We start from the raw sequence: 26,459 nt of genomic DNA on the forward strand, positions 1-26,459 counted from the left end.
CTTTTCAAATTATCAAATTCATATTTTCTAAAGGAACTCCACTGTTGGAACTCTCTGAAATGAGATTACACTTCTGCCTTGCTGTGTGAGCAGAAGTGGTGTTTGTGCAATATATATATCACAGTGGTTCAGGCTGGCTTGCTGTAGTTGAGAGCTGATAATTTAGTAACTTTCCAGTGAACAACATCTTCTTCTGAGTGGAGTTAGTGACCTTTCCAGCATCATTCTGTGCAGTTCAGTCAAAGGGAAGTGACCTTCTCTCAGAGTTTCTCCTCCCCTTGTCATGAGCACTGTAATTGCCTGACCAACCTCAGGCATTCTGCAGCTGCTAGTCCTGGTTGGTTTTTGTCAGTATCATTGAGAAATTCCTCCCAGTAATTTCTCAGAAAATTTCATTTCTTCTGGCACATTCTCTGTCTCCCTAAAAGGAGGAATATTTGTGCTGTAAAGAGAACAGGAGAGCCTCCTGCAAATCCTTACAAAAATGACCCCCTAGGAGATTTCGATGAGTCTTGCTTCCACTTCTCTGCTTAAAAGAGGAAGAATTCTGTGTTCATTTAGGAATGCAGTGCTCAGTAATTTTCCCTAGAATAAATTTTGGCTTGCAACAGACCATTTGTAAAGAGGCTAAGCTGAAAGCTGTCACAAATCTATCGTTAAAAAAAAAAGACAAAGCAAGCTGAAGTGAGCACTTCAAATGCAATATAAATCCTGTCCTGGACTGGCAGACAAAAAGGTCTCCTGAATGAGGCTGGTGTGGAACAAGATGGAATGGGATGGAATGGAATGGAATGGAATTAACCAGGTTGGAAAAGACCTTGGAGATCATTGAGTCCAACCTATCATCCAACACCATCTACTCAACTAAACCATGGCACCAAGCACCCCATCCAGTCTCTTCCTAAACCCCTCCAGTGATGGTGACTCCACCACCTCCCTGGGCAGCACATTCCAGTGGCCAATCTCCCTTGCTGGGAAGAATTTTTTCCTAACATCCAGCCTAAACCTCCCCTGGCACAGCTTGAGACTGTGTCCTCTTGTTCTGGTGCTGGCCACCCGGGAGAAGAGGCCAACCCCCACCTGGCTACAACCTCCCTTCAGGTAGTTGTAGACAGCAATAAGGTCTCCTCTGAGCCTCCTCCAGGCTAAGCAACCCTAGCTCCCTCAGCCTCTCCTCATAGGGCTGTGCTCCAAACCCCTCCCCAGCTTTGTTGCCCTTCTCTGGACACCTTCCAGCAACTCAACATCTTTCCTAAAAGATGTCATAGTAGGAAATCAAGGGCAGGAGGCAGAAAGGAAATAGATGTAAATATATCTTGATTTTATTACTGCTTTTTGTGATTATTTTTCTTCACCTCACTTGCCAGCTTGGCACCCATAAGAACCTCTTCTTGCTGTCTTTTTTTTTTCCAATTGAACCTACAGGATTATTTAGCTCCTGTTTCCCAGCTTTTCCTCTTGGCATGCCTGTGAGTTTGCCATTGAGTGAGCAAAATTGCACTTACTTCAATTAAGTGGGACATCTGCTTCTTATCAGCACTTCTTAGACAAGTTGGCTGCTGGGGAAGTAACTGTCTCATTGCTGTGGCATATCTGGGAAATCTGTCAAAAGGTAACCTGAAGTGTTTAAGGTTATTCAGTAACCCATATGAAATTTGATTAGGTGCCCATCTAACTGAGCAAAACAGTGTTAAGATGCTCATCAGCATATTTGCTGGTGACCTTCATTTGTTACCTAGTGAGGAAGCAGCTGACTAAACTCACCATATTGATCTCTCTCTTTAGTTCATGCTTCTGTCTCATCAGAGTCTTGAAGATTTTAGATTGTTGCTTACCTTTTGCAGGTAGGAATAAAGGGCCTGGAGTTTTAGGATTTTCACTTTGTTTCTGGGTTATTTTTTCCCCCAGAGTGCTAAGTTCACACTTCAGAATTGTCTAAAATTTTTGAGGTGAGCAAGTGTACATGTACCTTTAGTTGTTCATTTTAGGCTCTTTAACATCTTTGTTGATGATCTGGATGAGGGCATTGAGTCCATCATCAGTAAATTTGCTGATGACACCAAGCTGGGGGCAGGAGTAGATCTGCTGGAGGGTAGAGAGGCTCTGCAGAGGGACCTCGACAGGCTGGACAGATGGGCAGAGTCCAAGGGCAGGAGATTGAACACATCCAAGTGCTGGGTTCTGCACACTGGCCACAGCAACCCCATGCAGAGCTACAGGCTGGGGTCAGAGTGGCTGGAGAGCAGCCAGGTAGAGAGGGACCTGGGGGTACTGGTTGATGGTAGGATGAACATGAGCCTGCAGTGTGCCCAGGCAGCCAGGAGGGCCAATGGCATCCTGGCCTGCATCAGGAACAGTGTGGCCAGCAGGAGCAGGGAGGTCATTCTGCCCCTGTACACAGCACTGGTTAGGCCACACCTCGAGTCCTGTGTCCAGTTCTGGGCCCCTCAGTTTAGGAAGGAGGTTGACTTGCTGGAGTGTGTCCAGAGAAGGGCAACAAAGTTGGTGAGGGGCTTGGAACACAAGCCCTATGAGGAGAGACTGAGGGAGCTGGGGCTGCTTAGCCTGGAGAAGAGGAGACTCAGGGGTGACCTTATTGCTCTCTACAACTACCTGAAGGGAGGTTGTAGACAGGCAGAGGGTGGTCTCTTCTCCCAGGCAGCCAGCACCAGAACAAGAGGACACAGTCTCAGGCTGCACCAGGGGAGGTTTAGGCTGGAGGTTAGGAGGAAGTTTAACACACAGAGAGTGATTGCCCATTGGAATGGGCTGCCCAAGGAGGTGGTGGAGTCACCATCACTGGAGGTGTTCAGGAGGAGACTTGATATGGTGCTTGGTGCCATGATTTAGTTGATCAGGTTGGATGATAGGTTGGACATGATGATCTTGAGGGTTTCTTCCAACCTGGTCTGGTCTATTCTATTCTATTCTAATATATTTATCTTACTAAGTTTCCACATGTCAAGAGGATTTTTGTTGTTGTTGTTGGACGCTTTTTGTCTGGAGAAAAAAAGAATTTAACCGTTAAAATATTGAATTTAGCTCCATGTAAGGAGATAGAAATGTAGTTAAAATACAAAAAGCAAGGGAATGCAATGGAAGTCACCCTTCACATCTTTATAAACATGAATGAGGTCACCCCTTGGTGTCCCCTTCTCCAAGCTAAAGTCTCCTCCCAGCTGCCTCAGCATTCCTTGTAAGGGAGATGTTCCACTCCCTTCAGCATCTTTGTGGCTCTCTGCTGGACTCTATGAAGCCGTTCCCTGAGGTCCTTCTTAAAGTGAGGGGCCCACAACTGAGCAGAATATTCCTGATGTGGTCTCACCAGTACTATTATACTTCAAACTCTTTTAACATCATCTTCTTGAGCAGAGTAGATGGGGAGGAGAACCTCTCTTGACCTATTAGCCACACCCCTTCTAATACACCGCAGGATGCCATTTGCCTTCTTGCCCACAAGGGCACATTGCTGGCTCGTGGTCATTCTTCTGTCCACCAGGACTCCCAGGACCCTTTCAGGTCAGGTCAGTCCCAACCTATACAGGTCCATGGGGTTATTCTTTCCCAGGTGTAAGACATCTGGCCTTGTATTTCATTCAATTTCTCTCCACCTAACTCTGCAGCCTGTTCAGCTCCCACTGAATGGCAGCACAGCCTTATGGAATGTGTCAGCCACTCCTCCCAGTTTTGTGGGAATGGAGATGGAGAACCTCTCTTCTTTGAGCCAAGAGAAAGCTGAATGCATCCAAACACCAGGATTTAGCTAGTTCCTGAATATTGAGATTTTTGTAAGCCAAGTAGTTGTAACATTTGTTGTGATGTTACATTTCAATGTTCAAACATTCAGAATGATCTGTGATGTAACAGAAGGTTTTACAAGAAGTTTGGGAATGTGTCTTTTTATCTCTAGGCTGTATGGCAGTGATGCAGTGGTTGAGAAGTGCAAAGCTTGTCTGTTCATGCAGATGCATTGCAGTGCAGTCCTTTGTTGCACAGCCATGTGATGTCTCCCACAAAGCTTTTGCCTCATTAATTCCTTGTGCCATCCTCCCTAAAAAAGGACTCTCACAGCTTGATCTTCATGTTTCATTGCAGAATGAGAGACTTCTTTTGCAGTTTTAGCAAGAGAATCCAATTGTGAAGTCCTCTGATATGAATGTATTAGAAGAGGTATTCAGTATTCCAAAGGTTGGAAGAGACCTCAGAGATCATCAAGTCCAACCTGTCACCACAGACCTCATGACTAAAGTAGGGAGGACACTACTGCCCACTGCAGCAAGCCTTTGACCTAAGGTGGCTTGGGACCAGCCCAAGTCAGCAACTGCCTTGTAAGACATAGAAGACATAGAATCAATAAGATTGGAAAAGACCTCTAAGATCATCAAGTCCAACCATCAACCAACACTACCACAACGACCGTGTCCTGAAATGCAAAGGCACTTTGGATACTTACAGAGATGATGACTCTGCTGCTTCCCTGTGCAGCTTGTTCCAATGCCCGACCACTCTTTCAGTAAAGACATTTTTCCTCTGTATTTTCACCAAACATAAAAGGTTTCTATACATTACAGAAGTGACAGAAATGTAGAGCGAGACACTCGAGGTTCAGCCTAGATTGGACATCATATTCACTTGATTTCTTGTTGCAGCATGTAGTTTGCAGCTATGGCAAGACCACAGTTGAAAACAAAGCTCCTCTTCGAGTTCATTTCCACGTCACACATCCCTTTTTTGACTTGAACTGTCACTTTTAATGTAAGAATCACAGAAGTGCCCAATTCCTGAGGCTTAATACAAGTATGTTGTACTGCAGGCATTAGTTATTGTGACTGAAGTTTTATTCTAAAATACATTTAGGTAATTTAGGTAATTTTTTTTAAAGAGGAGAGAAATATTCCTTCATAGTCCTAAAGATGCTAACCCTAACACTTCCTGTTAATCAGAGTCGAAAGCTGGATGTCTATTTTGAATATGAGGAAAAAATAATGAGCAAATCCACGCTGGATAAATCCCTTCTGGACATGATTTCTGACCCAGATGGTGAGTACTTTTCAGTCTCAATTTGGTATAAAACTTGTCAAGATACACAACAAATCTGTGCCCACTGGGACCTCAGAGTTGTAAAGAGCTTAGGTGCAACCTTTGCAAGACTTGAAAAGAAAACAGCTTTTTATTGCTTCTTAGTATCAGTCTAGAGAGTTGAGTATTTTGGTTGAGTAATGTCCAAAATACTGGCAACCTCTGCAGCTCCACTAAAATGCTTTCCTAACTCCTTGTGTCTGAAGGTCAAAGTATTTTCACTTTGGTGCTACAGTTTTTATTGGTATAGCGTGGACCTGTGTGGTCTGAACAATAGGATGCTTTAAAACCCTACTGCATGTTTTATCACTTAACATATCTCACAGACAGAATGAAAAAGGGCATTTCATAGAAGCAAGGAGTTGTGATGTAGGTAGCTCTTGCTTGTCTGTGAGGAAAAAGATGGCTGGGAGAAGGTGGAGAGAAGGGAAGGCATAAATCAGCCAATTCGCTGAGAGGCTCGCCTGGAATTTTGCATTTGTTGACCCAGCTGTGGCATGTCTGTTTCCATCATCCAAGAGCAATGCACCCCAGCTTCTGTTTCCTGTGTGGTCCATACATAACAAAGCTTGCACACTGGGTGATGCTCAGATTCTCTGTTAGCAAGAGTCAGTAGGGGTCATTCTGTAAAAGGCTGAGACCAGAATGGGCCTTCTCAGCTTTGCAAAGTATCACAGCATCAGCTCTCCTTTCAGCCTCTCATACCCTGAGGTTTTGTTTTGCTTCATCACTTAATTAGTAGCCTTACAGGGTACCTTCAGGATTTTGATGATAGAATAAGATTGTTGTGTTCTAGGTTACCAAGCTAAGTTTACTTTCTCTATGCTGTCAGAGACCTAGCAAAAAATAATGAAGGTTTTACAGGCAACTGACCTGGGTGTCATAGCTGTTCAGCACAGCTATGCTTTGCATCACTGCTATGCAAAGAGTTAAGGACTTTTGCCAGACAAAGTGGTTTTCCTAAGATTCAGTAAAGTGTGCATAATACAACCACAGATTTGTTTAACTTTATTATCTTGTAGTAAAACAAAATACCACTTACACTCTGTGAGACCGCTTACACTCCTGTGAGTATAAACCTTCTAGGAGTTTGTGAATGTGGTAAATAGGCCCAGGGAGGGACACGCTAGGGGCTGGCACGTTCCAGTTGAAACAAAGGCAGTGATCAGGGAAGTCATGAAACAAGCTAGAAACCCAAGTTTTCAAGTCATTTAGAATCATAGAATGCTCTGAGTTGGGAGCGACCTCCAAAGGTCATCCAGTCCAGCCCCCTCTGCAGTAAGCAGGGGCTTCCTCAACTAGACCAGGTTGCCCAGAGCCCTGCCAAGCCTCACCTTGAATATTTCCCGGGAAGGGGCCTCAGCTACCTCCCTAGGCAACCTGTTCCAGTGTTCCAATACCCTTGAGGTACCCAAGTCAATTACTGTAGTTAGAATGCTTAAGTGCTTTTTATATCTAAGTGAACTCCCACATGGATGTCTAACTTGAAAACTGGGGTTTGAGTTTCTTCAGTTCTTGATCTTCTGGCTTGAGGCTGAAGGAGCTGGGGGTGTTCAGCCTGGAGAAGAGGAGGCTCAGGGGAGACCTTATTGCTCTTTACAACTCCCTGAAAGGAGGTTGTAGATAGGTGGGGGTTGGTCTCTTCTCCCAAGCAACCACCAACAGAACAAGAGGACACAGTCTTAAGCTGTGCCTGGGGAGATTTAGGCTCGAGGTGAGGAGAAAGTTCTTCGCAGAAAGTAATTGGCCATTGGAATGTGCTGCCCAGGGAGGTGGTGGAGTCACTGTCCCTGGAGGTGTTCAGAAAAGGATTGGACATGGCACTTGAAGCCATGGTTTAGTTAGTCATGAGGTGTTGGGTGATAGGTTGGACTTGATGATCTCTGAGGTCTTTTCCAACCTTACTGATGCTATGATTCTATTTTGTAAAGGTTAATAAGACTTATGACTTGGTACAGCTTTTCCAGGCAAATAAATGTTCATTTTGACAGTACCTACTCTTAACTGCTGTCAAACTAAATATATGCTCATACATAAACAGAAGCTGCAGATTAGATTAGATGATCCCCTGCTGACATGATCCACATTCCATACTGGGGAAGTGAGATACCCAAACCAAACAAAATCCACAAAAACCCAAACACACACACACAAAACCCCAAAGCCAACCAAACTGAAAACCATCCTCTTTTCTCCCAAGCACAACAAAGTGCACTTCTGTAATATATTGTAGCATATCTAAAGGTATTGAGCTTGTTAATTGAAGTATTGCAGTACAAATTGGAAATGTTTGTTCTGAGAAGCTATACTTCTGAAATCCTCATTTCAATCTATGGTCCTTCACCAGCAGAGATTCTCTCCTAGAGACAAGTCAGAATCTGCCAGGGTAGGTTATAGCTTACAGCCACATCATTGTTATGATCTGAGAGAGAGGAATTTTGATTGCCATTGATAATACTTCCCAAGAACTTGCAGCAGTGTTTTTGTCCATCAAGTGGCGTGACCAAAGATGATTTAGGAGGCGGAGTCCTTCCTGAAGGCAAGTTGGAAGTGTAGGATTTTTTTCCTGACCAGAAGTTCTCCTAAGTGCTTTTGCAGCCCTCATGTTTCAGTACATTCAACCACAGAGCTGCATAAACAAATTGTGGAGCTAAAAAATAACTTGCTGTGACTTTTACTTTGCTGGGTTTTCTTTAGTCTCCCCCTTTGATGGATCTACTCCCTGCTCATGCTTGCAGTCCTTGCATTAAATAAAAAGTAAGGCCACTACCTAAGAGTAGTATATCACTTGAAGGGTAACATTAACTACAGGCAAAAGGGGGAAGTGCAAGTAAACTCTAAGAGACAATGAGCCAGTCTAACCCAGCTTCTAATAACACTGCTAAATGTCTGTCCACTGAACAAGGCCATGGTTATAGGTAACAGCTGTTGTCATAACTACAGGCCTGGATGTACCTAAGTTAGTACTGATGAGCAAGTCACACAGCAGTATAGTTTTAACTGTGGTGTTTCCCTCCCCTGTCACTGCAGCAGGCACTCCAGAAGACAAAATGCGATTATTTCTGATCTATTACATCAGCTCAGCTCAGGCACCCTCAGAGGTATGTATTTATCATTTACAGCTTCCCACACCAAAGGACTTTTTTTGGTATTGCTTGGTATTTCTGCTTCTCTTGGAGGCAAAGTATTAAATGCCCAGGAAATACTGAAGCTTCAAATAAATGCTGAAGTGTTGTCAGAGAATCTACTCCCAAGGCTTAATTTGCCACCATTTCAAAGAATTTGGATGGCCAGCAAGAAGGACATTTTCTTTCAGATTGAGTTCACAGTTACTGCACACTTCCCATTATTCTGCTCTTCTTGCCCAATAGAATTAGAAAAGCCCAAATGTTAATGGGACTCTCTTCACTCTATCCTTGTGTGTTCAAGGATTGGCTTCTTGTGCCCATATCTGAATAATTCAGGAAACCATTTCTTAATATCTCCTTTGAAGTTAGGATGATTAGTTTCAAGGAAGACTTTTATTGTACTGTAGAAGTATTGTGTGGTAGAAAAGATGTGTTGAGTTGGGCAAAGAGAATGTGCTCTGATGAATGTATATTGATTCCCCTTCATTTTTATCATTTGCTGCTGTGGCGTTTTACAGAAACCAATTTTCTGCCAGGTTTTCAGAAGGTGCTGATGTAAAAGGCTCTTCAAACATGTGAAAGTACACGTGATTTAATTCCACAGCTACTCTTAAGTTCAATGAGATCTGCTCATAGCAAACTGCATTTCGAGTTCTCTTTTCATACTCGGTAGAAAGTGGGATTAAGACTCACAATTGCTTTTGAAGTTTGGTTAATGCTCTAACTTTACATTGCTTATTGAAAATTTAGTTAAGGTTATCTTGGTCTTTCCACACAGAGAGTTAAGAGTAGTTTCAACATTTTGCAATTCTCCACTTGATCATTTCAGATTGATTTGGAGCAGTACAAAAAAGCGTTGACGGATGCAGGTTGTAACCTTGCTCCTTTGAGCTACATAAAACAATGGAAGTAAGTAGGTTCTTTTTTCTCACACAGTTGTTAGGGTTGGAAGGGACCTCAAGGATCATCTAGTTCCAACCCCGCTGCCACGGGCAGGGATACTTTCCACTACATCAGGTTGCTCAGAGCCACATCCAGCCTGGCCTTAAAAACATCCGGGGGTGAGACTTCTATCCCCTTCCTGGGCAATGTGTTCCAGTGTCTCACCATCCTTATGGTGAAGAACTTCTTCCCAATGTCCAACCTAAATCTCCCCTCCTCTAGCTTGGATCCATTCTCCCTAGTCCTATCACTACCTGACACCCTAAAAAGTCCTTCACCAGCTTTCTTGTAGGCCCCTGTCAGATATTTGAAGGCCACAAGAAGGCCTTCTCAGAGCCTTCTCTTCTCCTAACTGAACAGCCCCAACTCTCTCAGCCTGTCCTCATAGGAGAGGAGCTCCAGCTCTCTGATCATCCTCATGGCCCTTCTCAGGACACATTCTCCTACATGACACTATAGCTGGGTAACTTTATAGAACTCAACATTGTTATCAAATCCTGTTTTCAAATTAAACTCCAGTAATTCCAGCATGCTCCTGAACATGACACACAGTAGTTTATTTAATGATCCAAGACAGAAACAACTTCCTGGAAAGTTGTGCTCACTCACACTCCACTTTTTTTTGGTTCATACCAGAGGGCCATGCTGCCTGTCACTCTAGTTGGTACCAAAATAAAGTCTCTTGTCTTTGAGGTGTGAATTCTAATTAGTTTCAGTTCCTTATCTATTCTATTTCTACACAAGAGGGATGCATGTAATAAATAGTTCCTTCCTGGAAGTGTTGGAGAAGTTTTTTCACTTTCACAGATGACCAGAGTAGAATGTTCTACAGCAGTATGTGCCATGAGATAAACATTTGATTTCTCTCTCTGCTTTCACAGGGCTTTCACAAAGATGGCTTCAGCTCCAACCAGCTATGGAAACACTAAGCCTAAACCTTCGGGGTATGTGTTTTATTAGTTGTGTGTAAGCCTTTGGGTTCTTTAGCTTATTTTAGTAGTCCTGGAAGTGTGATTAGTGCTATACAAGGCCCAGAATAAAACATTTCCCTATTTGTAAAAGGTTTTAAGTTACAATTACAAGCACTCATCTCCCCTTAACATTGCGTAGGACTTACCCAAAAGCAAATAGAAGTATCTGTGACTAAATCCACAGAGTAACTTAATACAGGGACAGTCTGCACCTGCACCTTAAATGTACTCTCATGGAAGAATCTGGCACCAGCACAGCATCTCTGACTGTCACCATTTTGAGCCTTTAGTCAAAGGCAGAAGAACAGCCCTGTGTGTTCAGAACTGGTTATCTCCAGGGCTTGGAGCCTGTCAGGAATGCAAGAATACACTGCTTCTTCATTAGGATCTCCTGGCCTGGGTGTCTGGCTGCTTGTTCAAAGATGTAGTTGTTTAGTTCAAGAAGTGAAAAGGAAAGATACTGCCTGTGCTAAGGGTACAGATATTCCATACAGGGTACAGGATGAGGGACTTGAGTATTTCCATGCTTGAGAGGATTTGAATCCTCATTACTAACTTTGCTTTCAGGAATGCACTGCCACGAGGAAACTGTGGTGCAGTATGATTAGAGAGAATTCCAGTGCTGTCTCACTTGGGAAAATTACTGTTTGCTTGGAGACACTGAGCACCTCTGTTAACTGGTGATTAGGACAGCCTCTTGAAAGGAGCACTCAAATCCTTGCATTACTGAAGTTGTAAACTAAACTGTTCAATGGATAAGAGACTAGAATTCAAGACTCCTATTGCTAGGTGAGGATCTAACTGCTAGATGACAGATGTATTCCCATACACCTGGTTGGCATGTGATTTGAAGACCATGTTTCATGACAGATGGAAGGGCTTGGCAATTGAGTCTCATCGACTTTAATGGAAACTCAATGTCAGCATAAAGCTTAAGAATGCAAACTGAAGAAAACAATGTCTTACACATCATCTTTATTTTGTCTTTCAGGCTGTTCTCGCTTGTTATGAATACAGGATCACAGTTTGTAATGGAAGGAGTGAAGAACTTGGTACTGAAGCAACAAGTAAGTGAGAAAAACAATTAACAAAAGGTCTATCACCTGAGTATTGTCAGCATTTAGAAAAACAACTAAATACCTCTGTCATATTAATAACATTAATTGCACAGGAAAAAAAACCCCAAGCCATCAAGCTCTGTTGGTAGGTAGATCTATCACTTTGTAGCTTCCAGTTTTTAGACCAATAATGAACAGTGCTCCAGTTTTCTTTTGATACCCCTGTAAGGAACTAGATTTCTGTGCATGCAATTAAGACTGATTTCAGCATTCTAGAAAGAGCAGCTGTGGCATACTCAAAATAGAGGAGACCTTCATAAGCAATAAAAAACCCCTCTGTGTCTTTACTTAGAACAGCATGTGTTAAATGCATCTATTCCAGAGAGACTGAAAGGCTGACAGTGTTTGTTCTCTGCTCAGTTAAATTGCAAGCATTTCTAGTTTTCTCACATCTACAGCAGCCAAAGTCTTGAGATGTGCTTGAAACTCAGAGTGGATTTATAATGACCTGGCTGTCTTCAAACATTCACTTCACTTCAGAAAATATTTTCAAGCATAACTTGCCTGCAAATTTCACTATACACCCCCCAAAAGAAAACACACAACATCAATAAGACACCTGGTGGTGTGAGTCATGTTAGCTGAAGTTCAGAGTTGGGGTTCCCAGGATCCTGCTTGCCTATAGCAGACAGGGTTCCTCCAATATACACTTTGATCAGATGGCTATTAAATAAATCCTTAGAGTTTAAAATCTTACTTCTGTAATATGTGAACATCAACATTTTAAAGCAAAAGATCACTCTCCTCACATTAGAATTCTCAGTGGAAGAATCAGGATTTAACTTAGAAATACAGTACTAAGTAAAATCTCACCTCTATGTGTGCAGCCTTCTGACGTAGTTAATCTTAGGATAGTTGTGGTTCATTTTCTCATCCCATTCTGCACATAATTAATGCATGAAAAGATTCAGCTCTCACAGAAAAGGTTTTAAAAATTGTGTCTGTGGCTTTTGGAGAGTAGTCAAGGAAATCAAAAGATGATTCAAGGTCTGGGGGTGTCCAGCTTAGAGAAGAGGCACATGCAGAGGGACCTCAGAGCTGCTTTCCAATACCTGAAGGGATCCAAGGCTGCAGAGGGACTTTTCATTAAGGTGTCTAGCAATATGACAATGGGGAATGGTTTGAAGGTGAGGGAGAGTAGGGTTAGACTGGATCTTAGGAAGAAGCTTTTCAGTATGAGGGTGGTGAGATTCTGGAATAGGTTGCCTAGGGAGGCTGTGGATGCTTCCTCCCTGGTGGTGTTCAAGGCCATGCTGAGTGAGGCCTTGAGCAGCCGAGTCTGGTTGAGAGGTGTCCCTACCCCTGGTGGGGATGTTGGAGTAGATGATCTCTGAGGTCCCTTCCAGCCTAAGCCATTCTGTGAAATCAGTTCTGCAGGACTTTTGCTGTAGCTACATAGGGTAAGTTGCAGTGGGCAGTTACAGAGAAGTGGTATGGCCTGAAATATGTTATCTTCTATAGAGATATCTTCAGATAACTGTTTCTTGTCTAATAATTGTAACCTCAATGAAACTTTCTTTCCCTCTTCTATTAAACATTGTTTCTCTTAACATGTATGGCTTAAGAACATTAGTGTTATTCTTGACAAAATGGCTTGCTTTGTTTTGGGTTGTGAGTAAGAAACCACACTGCTGATGTTTTCAGGATGTTTTTTTCTGGCTTTTAATTCTTTCTCCAGGTATTTTTAGGGTAGCCAAGTAAAATGCTGCTCTTCCTCATATTTCTAAGTCCAGTGTAGGTCTGTGGTATTTCTATTAAAGTTAATTTTTTTATTCTTATTCAGTCCTCCAGAGATTTACATTGGCTTTTTGCAAAGCATTTTTCAATGTTACTCATAGATCCTCCTTTGGAATATCCTGTTTTGATGTATTCTGTCAACAAGATACATTTCCAGTTCTCTCCCTCGGTGGTTTGACTGTTTAATACTTCAGCTCTTTTGTCCAAGCTAACGTTGCCTGTCTTAAATAAGCAAGAATGATCTTGAATCTCACCTCAGTGTATTCCTTTCCAGTTCATCCAAACATTTTTTTGCCAGGATTGCTTGACAACATTAATTCTTTTGCTTAGGTTCACACTTTAGTTTTCATTTTCAGCTTTAAAATTCTTTTCTTAAACTGCAAGGTATTTCTTTAATAGGAATTAATATTTCATCACATGTCTGCATGTATATATATATATGTGTATATATATAGGTAATACCCAAATACAGTTCTGTTCCTGTCTTCACACTTCTTTTCCACTTTCTGTTCATCCTCTAGCTAGATGCTTGGCAGCTGTTTGCCTTTTCTACACAGGTGATGATAAAAACATTCAAATTCTACAAAACATGTGTTTAGTATTTCACATCCTCTGTAACTATTCCATAAGTAAGTGTGGCCTGTGACTAATTCTCAGTAAGCATTTCAGCCTCACTAATTTCCCATTATGTTTTCCAGAACCTGCCAGTCACACGTATATTGGACAACCTTATGGAGATGAAGTCAAACCCTGTGAGTATAACTGCAAGGAAAGAGGTGCAACCAATGAAATATTTAGGCTATAATATGTAATAGACCATGGCCTTTTCTTCTCATGATGAACCAATTAAGTCTAACCACACAGAATCAGTCCTTTTAAATTTTAAGTTCGGTTTCCAACATCTTTAAAGCTTTGCTACTTAGAAGAAAATATTATAGAATAGCATAGCATAGCATAGAATAGAATAGACCAGGTTGGAAAAGACCTTTGAGATCATCCAGCCTATCACCCAACACCATCTAATCAACTAAACCATGGCACCAAGTGCCTCATCCAGTCTCCTCTTAAACACGTCCAGTGATGATGACTCTACCACATCCCTGGGCAGCACATTCCAATGGCCAATCACTCTTTCTATGAAGAACTTCTTCCTAACAGCCAGCCTAAACCTCCCCTGGCACAGCTTGAGACTGTGTCCTCTTGTTCTGGTGCTGGTTGCCTGGGAGAAGAGACCAACCCCCACCTCTTGCTGTTTGCAAGCAGAGTTGGTTTTGTGTAAGAAAAGTCCTCTTTTCCTCTTGTTTCTCTGAAAATTTACTCAGAGTCCCATAAATTGCAAACTTCTGAGATGTTTCCATTTTAGCTAAATAGTCAAGGCATTTGCTAGATTTGCAGTTAAAAATAGCCCCTAGCCTTTTTTATACTCCTTGTGTAGTCAAAGCAGCCTTGCTGTGTACTTTGTTCCTTCAGACCACCCCCTGTACAAACTTGTTCTGAAAAAGCCACCAGTAGCATTCCTCTAGAAAGCTTTACTATGTTTGCCACATCCTGTCAGTCTTGCTGTCTTCATGGCATTAGCATCAGGCAGAGAGATACAGTTGTAATATCTCATACTGGTTATGAGAAGATTAAAAACCTTTGTAGTCCACTTTCACCATTCACTGGGTATAAAGGGAGTTCAATAATGATAAAATATGAAAGTTATCACCATGGAAGTAACCCTAGCTTTCCTTAAACTGTCCTTCATAGACATTTAAAGTCAGGCTTGATGAGGCTTTGAGCAACCTGATCTAGTTGGGGATGGCCCTGCTTACTGCAGGGCAGTTGTTTGACTGGATGGCCTTTAAAGGTTCCTTTCAAACCAGTGCATTCTGCGATTTTATGAATATATGTCATGATTACTAGCAGAAAATGTGCTTGCTTTTAACAAACAAACTGGCATTGGTTTTAATGCCAATGAATTTCAGTGGCAGTGAATTGTTGTTCCTGTTTGCAAGCCCTGGAAAAGATGTACAGGGCTCATTTTACCTGGTCAACCAGCAGAGGCCACTCAGAACACATAACAGAGGAAGCCAAAGTTAGGAAGTACAGATAACTTACATGTAGGTGAAAAATGAAACAGCTGGGGGGGTTCAACTCAATACCAGCTTGCTCAGGGTACAAGTTTAGGAATTGATTTGGAAAAGTTTCCAAGTCATACACAGGGTAATTTGTTGACTTGATAGGATCACATTTCACTTAGTAGAAATAAGCCACCATCATGTCAATAATTTGGAGAAAACAGTGAACTTCTTACTTGAAAAAGCAGAGATTGAGCCAGTCAGTAGCTTTACATCTCACTGCCTGGCCAGAGACTGGAATTCAGTGCCCAAAATGGGGAGTCCTGCTATTGATGTTGTACAAGACCAGGCAAGCCTTAAATGCAGTGATTCTCCTAACCTGTAGGAAAATTGGCAGCAACTTTTTGAGTAGGTTTCAGCTAACAGAAGCAAGCCAGAGAGTAATTGTGGAATATTTTTAGACTTGCTGTGCCATTAACAGAAGTGAAATTGTATCTGGAAAAGGTCAATGTGTAGAAATACATCACTATGGCCTCTGTTCATCTTCTGATGTTTGAAGTCCTTTTCAGTTACCCAGAACAGAAGATTGCTGCATTGCAGGCAAAACAAAACAGGGGGGAAAAAAGCTTCAGATTTGGGATTTTTTACAATACAGAAAAATTCTCCTGTACAGTTCATTGACTCTTACTACCACAGTGATTAATATAATATGAAACATACATACAGCTCAAAGTCATAAAGCAAAATTAGAGCACGTTATTGAGAAGTCAAACAACTCTCACAAGGAATGTAAATAACCTAAGTTATATTCTAGATACAAAATGCAGCAATAAATTCAATCTGTGGAACATGCAGCTCGTGCCACCAACAGCCACAAGCTGGAATTTTAAACCTAACCAGAATGTTACAGTGTGCAAAACTCTGTAGGGCTGTCTGTAAATCACTTACCCCTGCTGCTTCTGTTGTCAGCTGCCAGAAAGGACAGCTGAGTCTTCACCTGGGCTCTTCTACATTGTTCTGCCTATTGCTGCTTCTGCAAGGTTCTGGGCAATACCATCCTGTGATTCTGAAAATTTGTTTGACTGTTAACCTATAGTTAGACTTCTTCTTTAAATACTTAGAAACATTCACAGAAAGGCTTAGATTAGAAGGGACCTTAGGGTCCTATGTACTTCAACCTCCCAGGGGTTGAGAGGCAGGGATGCCTGTCAACTAGGCTGCTCAAGGCCTCATCCAACCTGGCCCTGAACACCCCCAGGTAGGAGGCAGCCACAGTCTACCTGGGCTGCCTATTCCACAATCTCACCACTCTGGTACCGAAGAACTTCTTCCTAAGATCCAGTGTAGACCTACTCTCCCTCAGCTTCAAACCATTCCCCCTTGTCCTATTGCTAAGCACCCTTATGAAAAGTCCCTCTGCAGCCTTCCTGTAGGATCCCTTTCAGGTATCTGAAGGCAGCTCTAAGGTCCCCCTGGCGTCTCCTCTAGGCTAAACAACCCCAGTTCCCTCAGCCCATCCTCACAGCAGAAGTGTTCTAGCTCTTGGATCATCTTTGTGGCCCTCCTCTGGACTCACTCCAACAGCTCTGTGTCCTTCTTGTGATGGGCATGCAATGTTCAAGGTGGGTCTCAGAAGAGCAGAGTAAAGGGGCAGAATCCCCTCTCTCAATCTGCAGGCCATGCTTTTAGTCTAGCAGCATTTGTCTGTTCCCAGCTCTCTCCTTACTTCAGAGTTGCTGTACCACCTTCACGTATGAGGCTGCCAAAATCATGTATGCTGGCAGAGTTTTCAAATGCAGCCTAAATTGCCAGTGGAGCATATTAAAGCATTTTACAGAGGTTCAGTGGGAATCAGATCTGTTTGGTTGGGTTTTTTTAAAGCCAAATTGGAGGATTAGAGACTTAGTTAATGTAAGTGCATAAAAGTCCATAAGATCAAGCAGATGTCTTCTCCACATTTGTAACTACCACGTGCATACTAAATATTTTGTAGTACTAGAGACAGGCTTTGTGAGCTCTCAGAGGCTTCCCAGATAATCTGTCTGCTGCTCAAGAAGAATTACTTCTGCTCTACAGAATCCTCAAAAGACAGAGATCTTGCATGTAAGCACGCAGATGAAATCAACTGTAGTTCTGCAGGCAGTTTGTCCACAAACTAAACCTCACAGTACCTGGATCAAAATGAAATAGAGAAACGAAACCAAGTAGTTGTCAGAAGGAGTTACTAAGAAGTTTTGGTTTTCATCCATAGTAATTGGCAACCCCCCTGCTCATTGCCAATAAAAACAGTGGAAGTGCCTCAGTGTTTTGTGTGAAGCAAAATAAGTTTTATACAGTTTAGACAGTCAGACTTTCCCAGTTCTTGTGGAATCAAGAGCTTAATTGTGGTTTAATAGTAGTCATAAATCATGACATGAAAAGGGTGAGTTACATAACAGTAGCAGATTTTGATCAATCTTCTATTTAGCATTCATTGCCATTAAAGTGTTTTGTAATCTTAAATCAACAGCAGCTCTCTGTAGCATGGAAAAACTTAGCATTTACAACTAGCCATGTCATTTCCTTCTAAAGCTGCTAACGCCTTAATTTTCCTCTTTGCATCCTGCCTTGCTGTTGGGATTTATTAAGCAGCCAGTGTATTTTTTGTAATAGCTCATTCTAGATGAACCAGAAGCAAAGCAGCACAATAGCACCTTTCAGAGCAATCCGCTTTCTGTTCTCTACAAAGCCTGTAAACATCAGTGGACCACACAATCACTTTTGAATGATGTGCTTGCTATGTGGGAAGCAGCCTTGGTTTGAATGATGTTGAGTGTAGTAGGTACAAGCAGAAATCCTCTTTTGAGATAAAACCATCCTTTTTGACAGGAGACAGATGACTACCGGTATTTTGACCCCAAGATGCTGCGAGGCAGCGACAGGTGAGTTCACTTTGAGTTTTGCTTCCCTCCTTGTACCCTGTGAAAAGGACAAATTAAGAGGGAAAAAACCCCTTTGCTGACCACAATTATTCATTTTAATAATTAATTCTAAGTCAAGACACTTGACTTAGAAAGAAATTCACAGGGGGAGCTCAGATAAACCAGATCCATTTCTAGAATGCTGCAAATAGAATAGAATAGAATAGACCAGACCAGGTTGGAAGAGACCTTCAAGATCATCACGTCCAACCCATCAACCAATCCAACCCACCTAAACAACTAACCCATGGCACCAAGCACCCCATCAAGTCTCCTCCTGAACATCTCCAATGAAGGTGACTCCACCACCTCCCCGGGCAGCCCGTTCCAATGGGCTCTCTGTATAGAACTTCTTCGTAACATCCAGCCTAAACCTCCCCTGGTGCAGCCGGAGACTGTGTCCTCTTGTTCTGGTGCTGGCTGCCTGGGAGAAGAGACCAACCTCCGCCTGGCTACAACCTCCCTTCAGGTAGTTGTAGAGAGCAATAAGGTCACCCCTGAGTCTCCTCTTCTCCAGGCTGAGCAACCCCAGCTCCCTCAGTCTCTCCTCATAGGGCTTGTGTTCCAAACCCCTCACCAACTTTGTTGCCCTTTTCTGGACACACTCCAGCAAGTCAACCTCCTTCCTAAACTGAGGGGCCCAGAACTGGACACAGTACTCGAGGTGTGGCCTAACCAGTGCAGCGTACAGGGGCACAATGACCTCCCTGCTCCTGCTGGCCACACTGTTCTTGATGCAGGCCAGGGACTGAAGATGCTCCTAACGTTGTACATCAGATAAGTCACAGCAGTATCTACTCCTGCTTAGCAGTAATCAGTGTTACAATTCTTTAGAGTAGCACCATTTGGTTCATTTGAACCTTGGGAGATTTTTCACTGTTAAATTACAAAGTCATTGCACAGTGCACCAAAATTTCTTTTACCCCTTTTTAAACAGTTAAAATATGAATCTGAAAATGACCCTTCCTTAGTAATTTGCTAGTAAGGATGCAAAAGAAAAACAAAATCATTAAAAATTGGTTGCATTTGCTTTTCTTGAAGCATTTGCACATTGTATAGTGTTGTGCATATCAAGGGAGAGTTGGATATAGTTTATTTTGCCCAAAAAAAAAGAGGGGAAGAGGAATTACACCAGAAATTTGTAAATCTAACTCATTTTCTTTATATCTTTGACCAATAACTGTGGCTGACAATCTCACCTCTGATATCCTGGAACTGCTTCATTTTAGCAGAACCTCCTAAAACCATTTTAATCAGACCTGTGGAAGAACAATCAGCAAAGGTTTGTTACAGAATGTGTATTGATGGAGCAGGTCTTAGTTATTGCTATTAAAACCTGTCCCTGCTTCTTCAGTTCTTGAAACGTGAAAGGTGTATTTGTGACAGCATAATCAGGAACTGGAGACAAATTTCAGGTAACATTCTGTTGAAAGTGTTATCTTGGACAGCTTCTAAGATAAGCAGATTTTGAAAGCACCAAAGAAGAGAATTCCCAGCGGTTTATGTTTCATCTCAGTTGCAAGGGTCATTATTTTATTACACTTCTAGAGTGTTGGTGGAGAATTGTCTGCAAAAGTACCAAGATTTGGAGGTATAAATCCAAAGGGTTTCTGTCATGTAAATGAGGACTATTACCCACTCCCTGTGGTTTTTATGTTGCTTTATGTGGGGCTTTTTTTTATGTTGCTTTACAGATGGAGATAAGTATTTACAGCAGGTCAGAAAGGTGTCATTCTGGACTGCTATAACAATCATTTTGAACAAAATCTGATTTGAGGTTGGTTTGGATTTTGAACATAAATTACATTTCTTAAGTCATACAGGGGCATGACAAGAAAACTCTAATATAGCAGTAGAGAGGTTTGTCTAATTTTCTCTTCAAGTATTCTTGTAGATGATAAAAAAAAATAGGTTAGCTATGTGAAAAATGTTACTGGTGTGAAATAACAATGTCAAATGGTAAAGTCAAGGGGATGGCACTGAAAATTGACTGATTTTCCCTCCCCCAAACCTGCTTCTCTTTGAAGAACTCCTGGCATTTCTACCTTTTCTTCTCCAAAAGAGTAGGAACTGCATTACTATAATTTAGTCTTAGCAAAACAGTCTCCTTGTATCCTGAGTAAAGCCTATGTCAGGTGTAAACAGGCCTTGCCCTCTGAAAGGATGGCACAGGAGCACTGCAGTTGGAGCATTCATGCTCTAAAACAAGAGCTGTCATAAAGCTTAGGATTCAAACAGTAACCTTAAAGCTGATGGCATAAACCCCCCTAGCTACTTGTGTATTAAGTTCTGTAGAATGAATCATAGCATCATAGAATGGGTTGGGTTGGAAGGGACCTTCAAAAGTTTCTACTCTAACCCCCACTGCACTTAGCAGGGACATCCTCCTTAGATCAGGTTGTACAGAGCCCTGTCTTGCCTGACCTTGGCTATTTCCAAGGAGGGGGCCTCAACTGTCGCCCTGGGCAACAGGTTCCAGTGTTCTACCACCCTTATGGTAAAGAGCTTGTTCCTAACATCCAATTAAACCTACTTTTCTCTAGTTTGATGCCATTGCCCCTTGTCCTATCATTCCAGGCCTTTTGGAACAGTCCCTCTGCAGCCTTCTTGTAGGCCCCCTTTAGGTACTGGAAGGCTGCTATTAGGTCTCCCCAGAGCCTTCTGTTCTCCAGGCTGAACAACCCCAGCTCCCTAAGCCTGCCCTTGTAGGAGAGGTGTTCCAGCCCCCCAGTCATCTTTGTGGCCCTCCTCTGGACCCACTCCCATCAGGCCCATGTCCTTCCTATATTGAGGGTTCTAGAGCTGGATGCAGTACTCCAGGTGAAGTCTTACCAGAGCAGAGTAAAGGTGGCAGAATCACCTCTCTCATCTTGATGTAGCCCAGGATGCCACTGGCCTTCTGGGCTGCAAGCTCATACTGTTGGCTCTCATCCACCAGCACCCCCAAGTCCTTTTCTTCAGGGCTGCTCTCCACTCCAGCATCCTCCAGCCTTTTCCATACCTAATAGGTAAAATAACTTGGCCAGGCAATTACTGCTCTGTTTAATATATTAATCTAATACTATATAGTGGTTCATATATTACATGGTGTTCCATAACTGTGATGTGTACATGATATTTATTTTACACATTGATAGCTAATGTAAGTTGTAATTTGTTTCTGTTTCTTCTTACAGCTCAGTTCCAAGAAACAAAAATCCATTCCAGGAGGTAAGTCACAGAGACCTTTTTTTCAGTGTTCATTTTTGTTGGGAAAAAAAATTAATTCTGAAGTGCCAGTCATAGAAAATGAGAAGTCTTTCAAAACAAAAACCACTTACACCAATTCTCTCCACTATTAATTACAATTAGCTGTTATTCCAAAGAAGTCTTTTCAAAGAACTGTATCAGCATTAACTAAAACTGGAGTGGAACAAAATCAGCTATTTCCTCTGGAGGTAATGACAGGGATTTATTAATATCATAATCACAGAATCACCCAGGTTGGAAGAGACCTTAAAGATCATCAAGTCCAACCTGTCACCACAGACCTCATGTGGCACCAAGTGCCACATCCAATCCCCTCTTGAACACCTCCAGGGATGGTGACTCCACCACCTCCCTGGGCAGCACATCCCAATGGCTAACGACTCTATCAGTGAAGAACTTTCTCCTCACCTCCAGCCTAAACCTCCCCTGGCACAGCCTGAGACTGTGTCCTCTTGTTCTGGTGCTGGTTGCCTGGGAGAAGAGACCAGACCCCTCCTGGCCAGAACCACCCTTCAGGTAGTTGCAGAGAGCAATAAGGTCTCCCCTAAGCCTCCTCTTCTCCAGGCTAAACAATCCCAGCTCCCTCAGCCTCTCCTCACAGGGCTGTGCTCAAGGCCTCTCCCCAGCCTTGTTGCCCTTCTCTGGACACGTTCAAGTGTTTCGCTGTCCTTCTTAAATTGAGGGGCCCAGAACTGGACACAGTACTCAAGGTGTGGCCTAACCAATGCAGAGTACAGGGCACAATGACTTACCTCCTCCTGCTGGCCACACTGTTCCTAATGCAGGCCAGGATGCCATTGGCCTTCTTGGCCACCTGGGCACACTGCTGGCTCATGTTCAGTCAGCTGTCAATCAGCACCCCCAGTCCCTTTCTGTTTGGCAGAATCAGGTACACAAAAATTTAAACTCTTCCTTTTTTTTATACCAGATCTTTAGAATGCTCTCTGGATTTAATCCTTTTCTTAAACAGCAGTGTTAGCCCCTGGGTTAAGTTGGCAGTGCTTTCAAGAGTCTCTGCAATTAAAGCACAAAAGCAAACCAACAGATGTTGTCATTTCACACACATGCCACTAGCTTTCAGTGTTTTTCAAGATAAATATTTGCAAATAGTAAAAGTCTTGCTTACCTGCTTGTACTACAAAGTTTCATAACCAAAATCTACTCCAGCTTCCCTGACATGGGCAGGGATGCCCCTCAACTAGACTCAGCTGCTCAAGGTCTCATCCAGCCTGGCCATGAACACTCCCAAGGGAGGAGGCATCTACAACCTCACACTGAAGAACTGCTTCCTAAGATCCAGTCTAACCCTGCTCTCCCTCAGCTTCAAACCATTCCCCCTTGTCCTATTGCTAGACACCCTTATGAAGAGTCCCTCTGCAGCCTTCCTGTAGGATCCCCCATTTCAGGTATCATAAGGCAGCTCTAAGGTCTCCCTACAGTCTTCTCTTTAGGCTGAGCCAACCCCAGCTCCCTCAGCCTATCCTGACAGCAGAGGTGTTCCAGCCCTTGGGTCATCTTTGTAGCCCTCATCTGGACTTGCTCCAGCAGTTCTGTGTCCTTATGATGGAGATTGGGGAACTGGACACAGTATTTGAGGTGGGGTCTTACAAGAGCACAATCTCCTCAACCTGCTGGCCACACTCCTCTTGATGCAGTCTATGATAGGATTTGCCTTCTAGGCTGCATGAGCACACTGGCAGCTCATGGTGAGCTTCTCATCAGCTGTTACACCCAATAATGAAAAGCTGTCTTCCTTTGTAACTGATGTATTTTATTTGTGCCCCAAATTCATTCTTAAGTGTCCAAGGAAATATTGTAACTGTTCCTAGGGACACTGCAAACATCTCCTCGGAAAAAAGTAACACCTTGAAACTGCATCTGTTTCAAATCTTTCTTTAGTAGACGGTAATGATGTGTTAAAAGCTCTCAGCTTGCTCTTCTGCATCCTGCTAAGACACTCCTGTTAGCTTCTTTCAGGTAGGGACACAGGGCTTCTGTGTGCAGTTGTTACTTGGCTGCAGGGGGGTTAGGATGATTTTTGCTGCAGGGTTAATGGTTTTGCTAATCTTTTACTGCTGGAACTTTCAGAATTTGCATACTCTGATGATGTGTGTGTTGCCTTTTAGGCCATAGTGTTTGTAGTTGGAGGAGGCAACTACATTGAATATCAGAATCTTATTGACTACATAAAGGTATGTGCATTGCTGTCAGTTGTCACCCACAACTTACTGATAAGAGTAGGTTGTCTGTAACATGTAGCATTTAGAAGATCAAGTCTATTAAATTAGCCTTAACCTTTTTGTTATGTACAGAGTCTGGGGAAAAGGTATTAGTAGAAAACATGGATTACTCATTCAGACCAACAAAGAGTTACTGTTTCTGATGGTTTTGCTCATGTTGCACTTCCAAATTGAGTAAATAAACTGCATGGGGCTTTGTTTCCTCTTCGTGCTATACAACATGGTTGAAAAGTGTACTCTGTACTGATACATCAAATGCTGTCAGTCTGGTGGTCACTCTGTTACTTGAGTTACTTAAGAGTGCTGTTACTATTTTGTTGTTGTTAAATAAAGCAGCTGTAGAGTGTCATGGCCTTGAAAAATCAGGAACTGCTCAGAATTCTCTCGCTTCCCTAAATCTCACCAAAGACACACTCCAGTCCTCCTTTGTATCCAACATATGAAGACCAAGTCAGTTCAGAAGGAGGCCTGCAGATAACAGTATCTTATTTTACAAGCAATCTTACCTGAGCACAAGTTCTGTTGTTTCAGAAGCCAATGTCATGCAAATCCTCTGCTGTCAAAGCAAAGATCAGGTTGGCATCAATATCCAAGCATTTAGTATTTACCCACATTCAGAAGTTTAATGAATTGATGGAAGCTTATTCTTGATGTGCTGCAGAATCTGTGTGTTAAAATCCTAAGAGGTCATATGCACAAATAAATATGTAACATACAACAACATATGTAACCTTCTAGGCAACAGAGTTAAGGTTTCTAGTTCTGGCTGGCCAGCCTAGCAGAACGCCTGGATAGCAAAAGACTAACTCTGTGCCATTACAGGAGTGGTCTTCATTCAAGCACTGTCCAGAAGTAAATACAAAAAGGAATCTTGATCAAATTCTGAAGTAGGTAATGAATCTCTAAGAGCAGCAGCACACCATCATTCATTCATGCTCTTAACCTTGTTCATAGTACAATTATCCTGTCCTGTGATGGACCAGACTGAGGCTTTTCACCCAAAAGAATAAATATGGAGGAAAAAAAACCCAACACTTCTTCCACAAAACAAGCCCAGGAGAGATTTATGTCCAGGTAAATCTTGAAGACTATAAAGTCAGAATAGGTGTGCTTATTAGAGTCATTTATTCAGGTTGGCAAAGACCCCTGGGATTGCTAAGTCCAACTATGGACCCCACGCTACAAAGCTCACCCCTAAACCTCATCCCCAAGCACCACATCTAAACTATCTTTAAACACATCCAGGGATTGTGACTCAACCACCTCCCTGGGCAGCCTATTCTACTGTCTTGACTACCCAACACTGGGAATAAAGTCAGTTTGAAACTATGTATTACTTAAGCCAATTTTCACTTCCAAAATGCTAACAGCACTTTGGTAACCTTACTGCCAAGCGAGTATTGGTAAACAGCAAACTGTCTGTCACGCATTGGGCTGAAATGAACATCATGGTTTGCTTCAGAATCCCTTTACCCAGAAAAAGTGCAGGTCTTAATGTCCCCAGCATATGGAAATGAATTGCAGGTGGAAGCTCTCTAGGCTCTAACACAACACAATAAATATGTTGCTACTGGTCTTAGCACAGTGCCCAGTTATTTTAAGGGGCAGGGTTTGCTGAAGTAAGGGTATTGCTTCCCCAAGCCATTCAGAGATATGTCAGGGAATCTAGTATTCTAGTGAGCTTAAATGTGTAAAATGCCCTACTTTTTTTCCCACTTTCTACCCTGGGTCTGTCAGTTTCCACTTCCATGGAACTGTTTTTCTTCCTTTGGTGGGACAGCTATTCTTTTTTCTGTCAATATCATCAAGCTGTTTTTATTTGTTGGTATACAGAGAGCTTAAAACACTTCTGCTACTCCATTAAACACCTCCTTCCTTCCTGTCCTTTCTTTAGGGTAAACAAGGCAAACACGTCCTGTATGGCTGCAGTGAACTTTTTAATGCCACACAGTTTATCAAACAGGTGGGTACCTTTCCAGGCTATCCTAGTGCCAAGTTAAAAACTGGCATTAAACATCTGTGATAAATGTTGCTGTTTATAACTAATTGGCCTACGTAGGAGGTTGATGTCTGTGCCTAAACAAAAATCAGTCTCTCAGTGCTGTTAAAAACATTGCCATCCCCAGGACTTCTCTATCCCTTATTCCAACACAAATGGGAAAGAAGAATTTATTCATGGTGGTCATAAGCAGGACCCAGCTATGGTTTTGCTTCCTACTAAGATGTGAATAAATTACTATTCAAACCCATGCTTTCAAGAACTAAAGTTGATTCTTGTTGCACTTGAAGGAGACAAATGGTACTCACCAGCTTGTAACACTAACTCTTGTTGGCTTGACTGGATACTGCACCTTTACCTCTGAGGTTTGTTCAGATCTTAAGATTTGAAGCTCAGATCCTCTCCTGTGAGGAGAATGCATGAAATATTCTATTGCCAGCATATTTTTGGTTGTAAGAGACAAACACAGCTTATAGGACAGAACTACTTACTGTATGCACTGCAGATGAGTTTGACTAAAGGAATACGATAGCAGCCTAATGGTTTTCTGTCTCTTTATCTTTAGCTGTCCCAACTTGGCCAGAAATAAGGCTGAAACACCATTACCTGGATGGCAACCTGACAACAGAGAATTGTTACAACATTCAGACGTCTTCTTATCTCTAATTTTGTCATTGTATTAAAAGTTTAACCCATTTCTTATGCTAACCTCTCCAACAAGATCTGTAATTAATGCAGTGTATATCAGCATTTCACAAATAAACCTTGAAACCTGCTGTGGTTGTGTTGGGGCTCAGTTTCACATTGTTATTACATTCCAAATGCAGTATTAGCTGTGGTGTGTGACAGAGCTGGCTGAAATCAAGTTCTTAGACGTAGCTTCTGTTACAGTAAACAAAGCAATAGCTTGATGAAAAGGTCAAATCTGTCTTTAGGAGATATGTTCTTCTTGAAAGCCAGATTATCTTACTGAACA

At 42.4% G+C, this 26,459-nt stretch overlaps 1 protein-coding gene across 2 annotated transcripts in view; it reads left to right on the plus strand.

Moving 5' to 3' along the window:
• Positions 1-26,259, plus strand: part of SCFD1 (sec1 family domain containing 1) — a 56,064-nt gene extending 29,805 nt beyond the window's left edge. Inside the window, exons 15-25 of one of the 2 annotated variants that reach the window (XM_068160311.1) lie at positions 4,944-5,040; positions 8,110-8,180; positions 9,037-9,116; positions 10,031-10,093; positions 11,112-11,187; positions 13,674-13,727; positions 17,904-17,956; positions 21,172-21,205; positions 23,371-23,436; positions 25,379-25,447; positions 26,049-26,259. In XM_068160311.1, the coding sequence (XP_068016412.1) occupies positions 4,944-5,040; positions 8,110-8,180; positions 9,037-9,116; positions 10,031-10,093; positions 11,112-11,187; positions 13,674-13,727; positions 17,904-17,956; positions 21,172-21,205; positions 23,371-23,436; positions 25,379-25,447; positions 26,049-26,072 (687 nt within the window). In that variant the 3' untranslated portion in view covers positions 26,073-26,259. Of the gene's footprint in view, positions 1-4,943; positions 5,041-8,109; positions 8,181-9,036; positions 9,117-10,030; positions 10,094-11,111; positions 11,188-13,673; positions 13,728-17,903; positions 17,957-21,171; positions 21,206-23,370; positions 23,437-24,438; positions 24,570-25,378; positions 25,448-26,048 lie in introns of those variants that run through there. The other variant, XM_068160312.1, reaches the window with a different exon arrangement.
• The last annotated feature ends 200 nt before the right edge of the window (positions 26,260-26,459 follow it).

The sequence above is a fragment of the Melanerpes formicivorus genome, unplaced genomic scaffold, assembly GCF_026170545.1.
Source record: "Melanerpes formicivorus ecotype bairdi unplaced genomic scaffold, bMelFor1.0.p_v2 SCAF_49, whole genome shotgun sequence".
Lineage (NCBI taxonomy): Eukaryota > Metazoa > Chordata > Aves > Piciformes > Picidae > Melanerpes > Melanerpes formicivorus.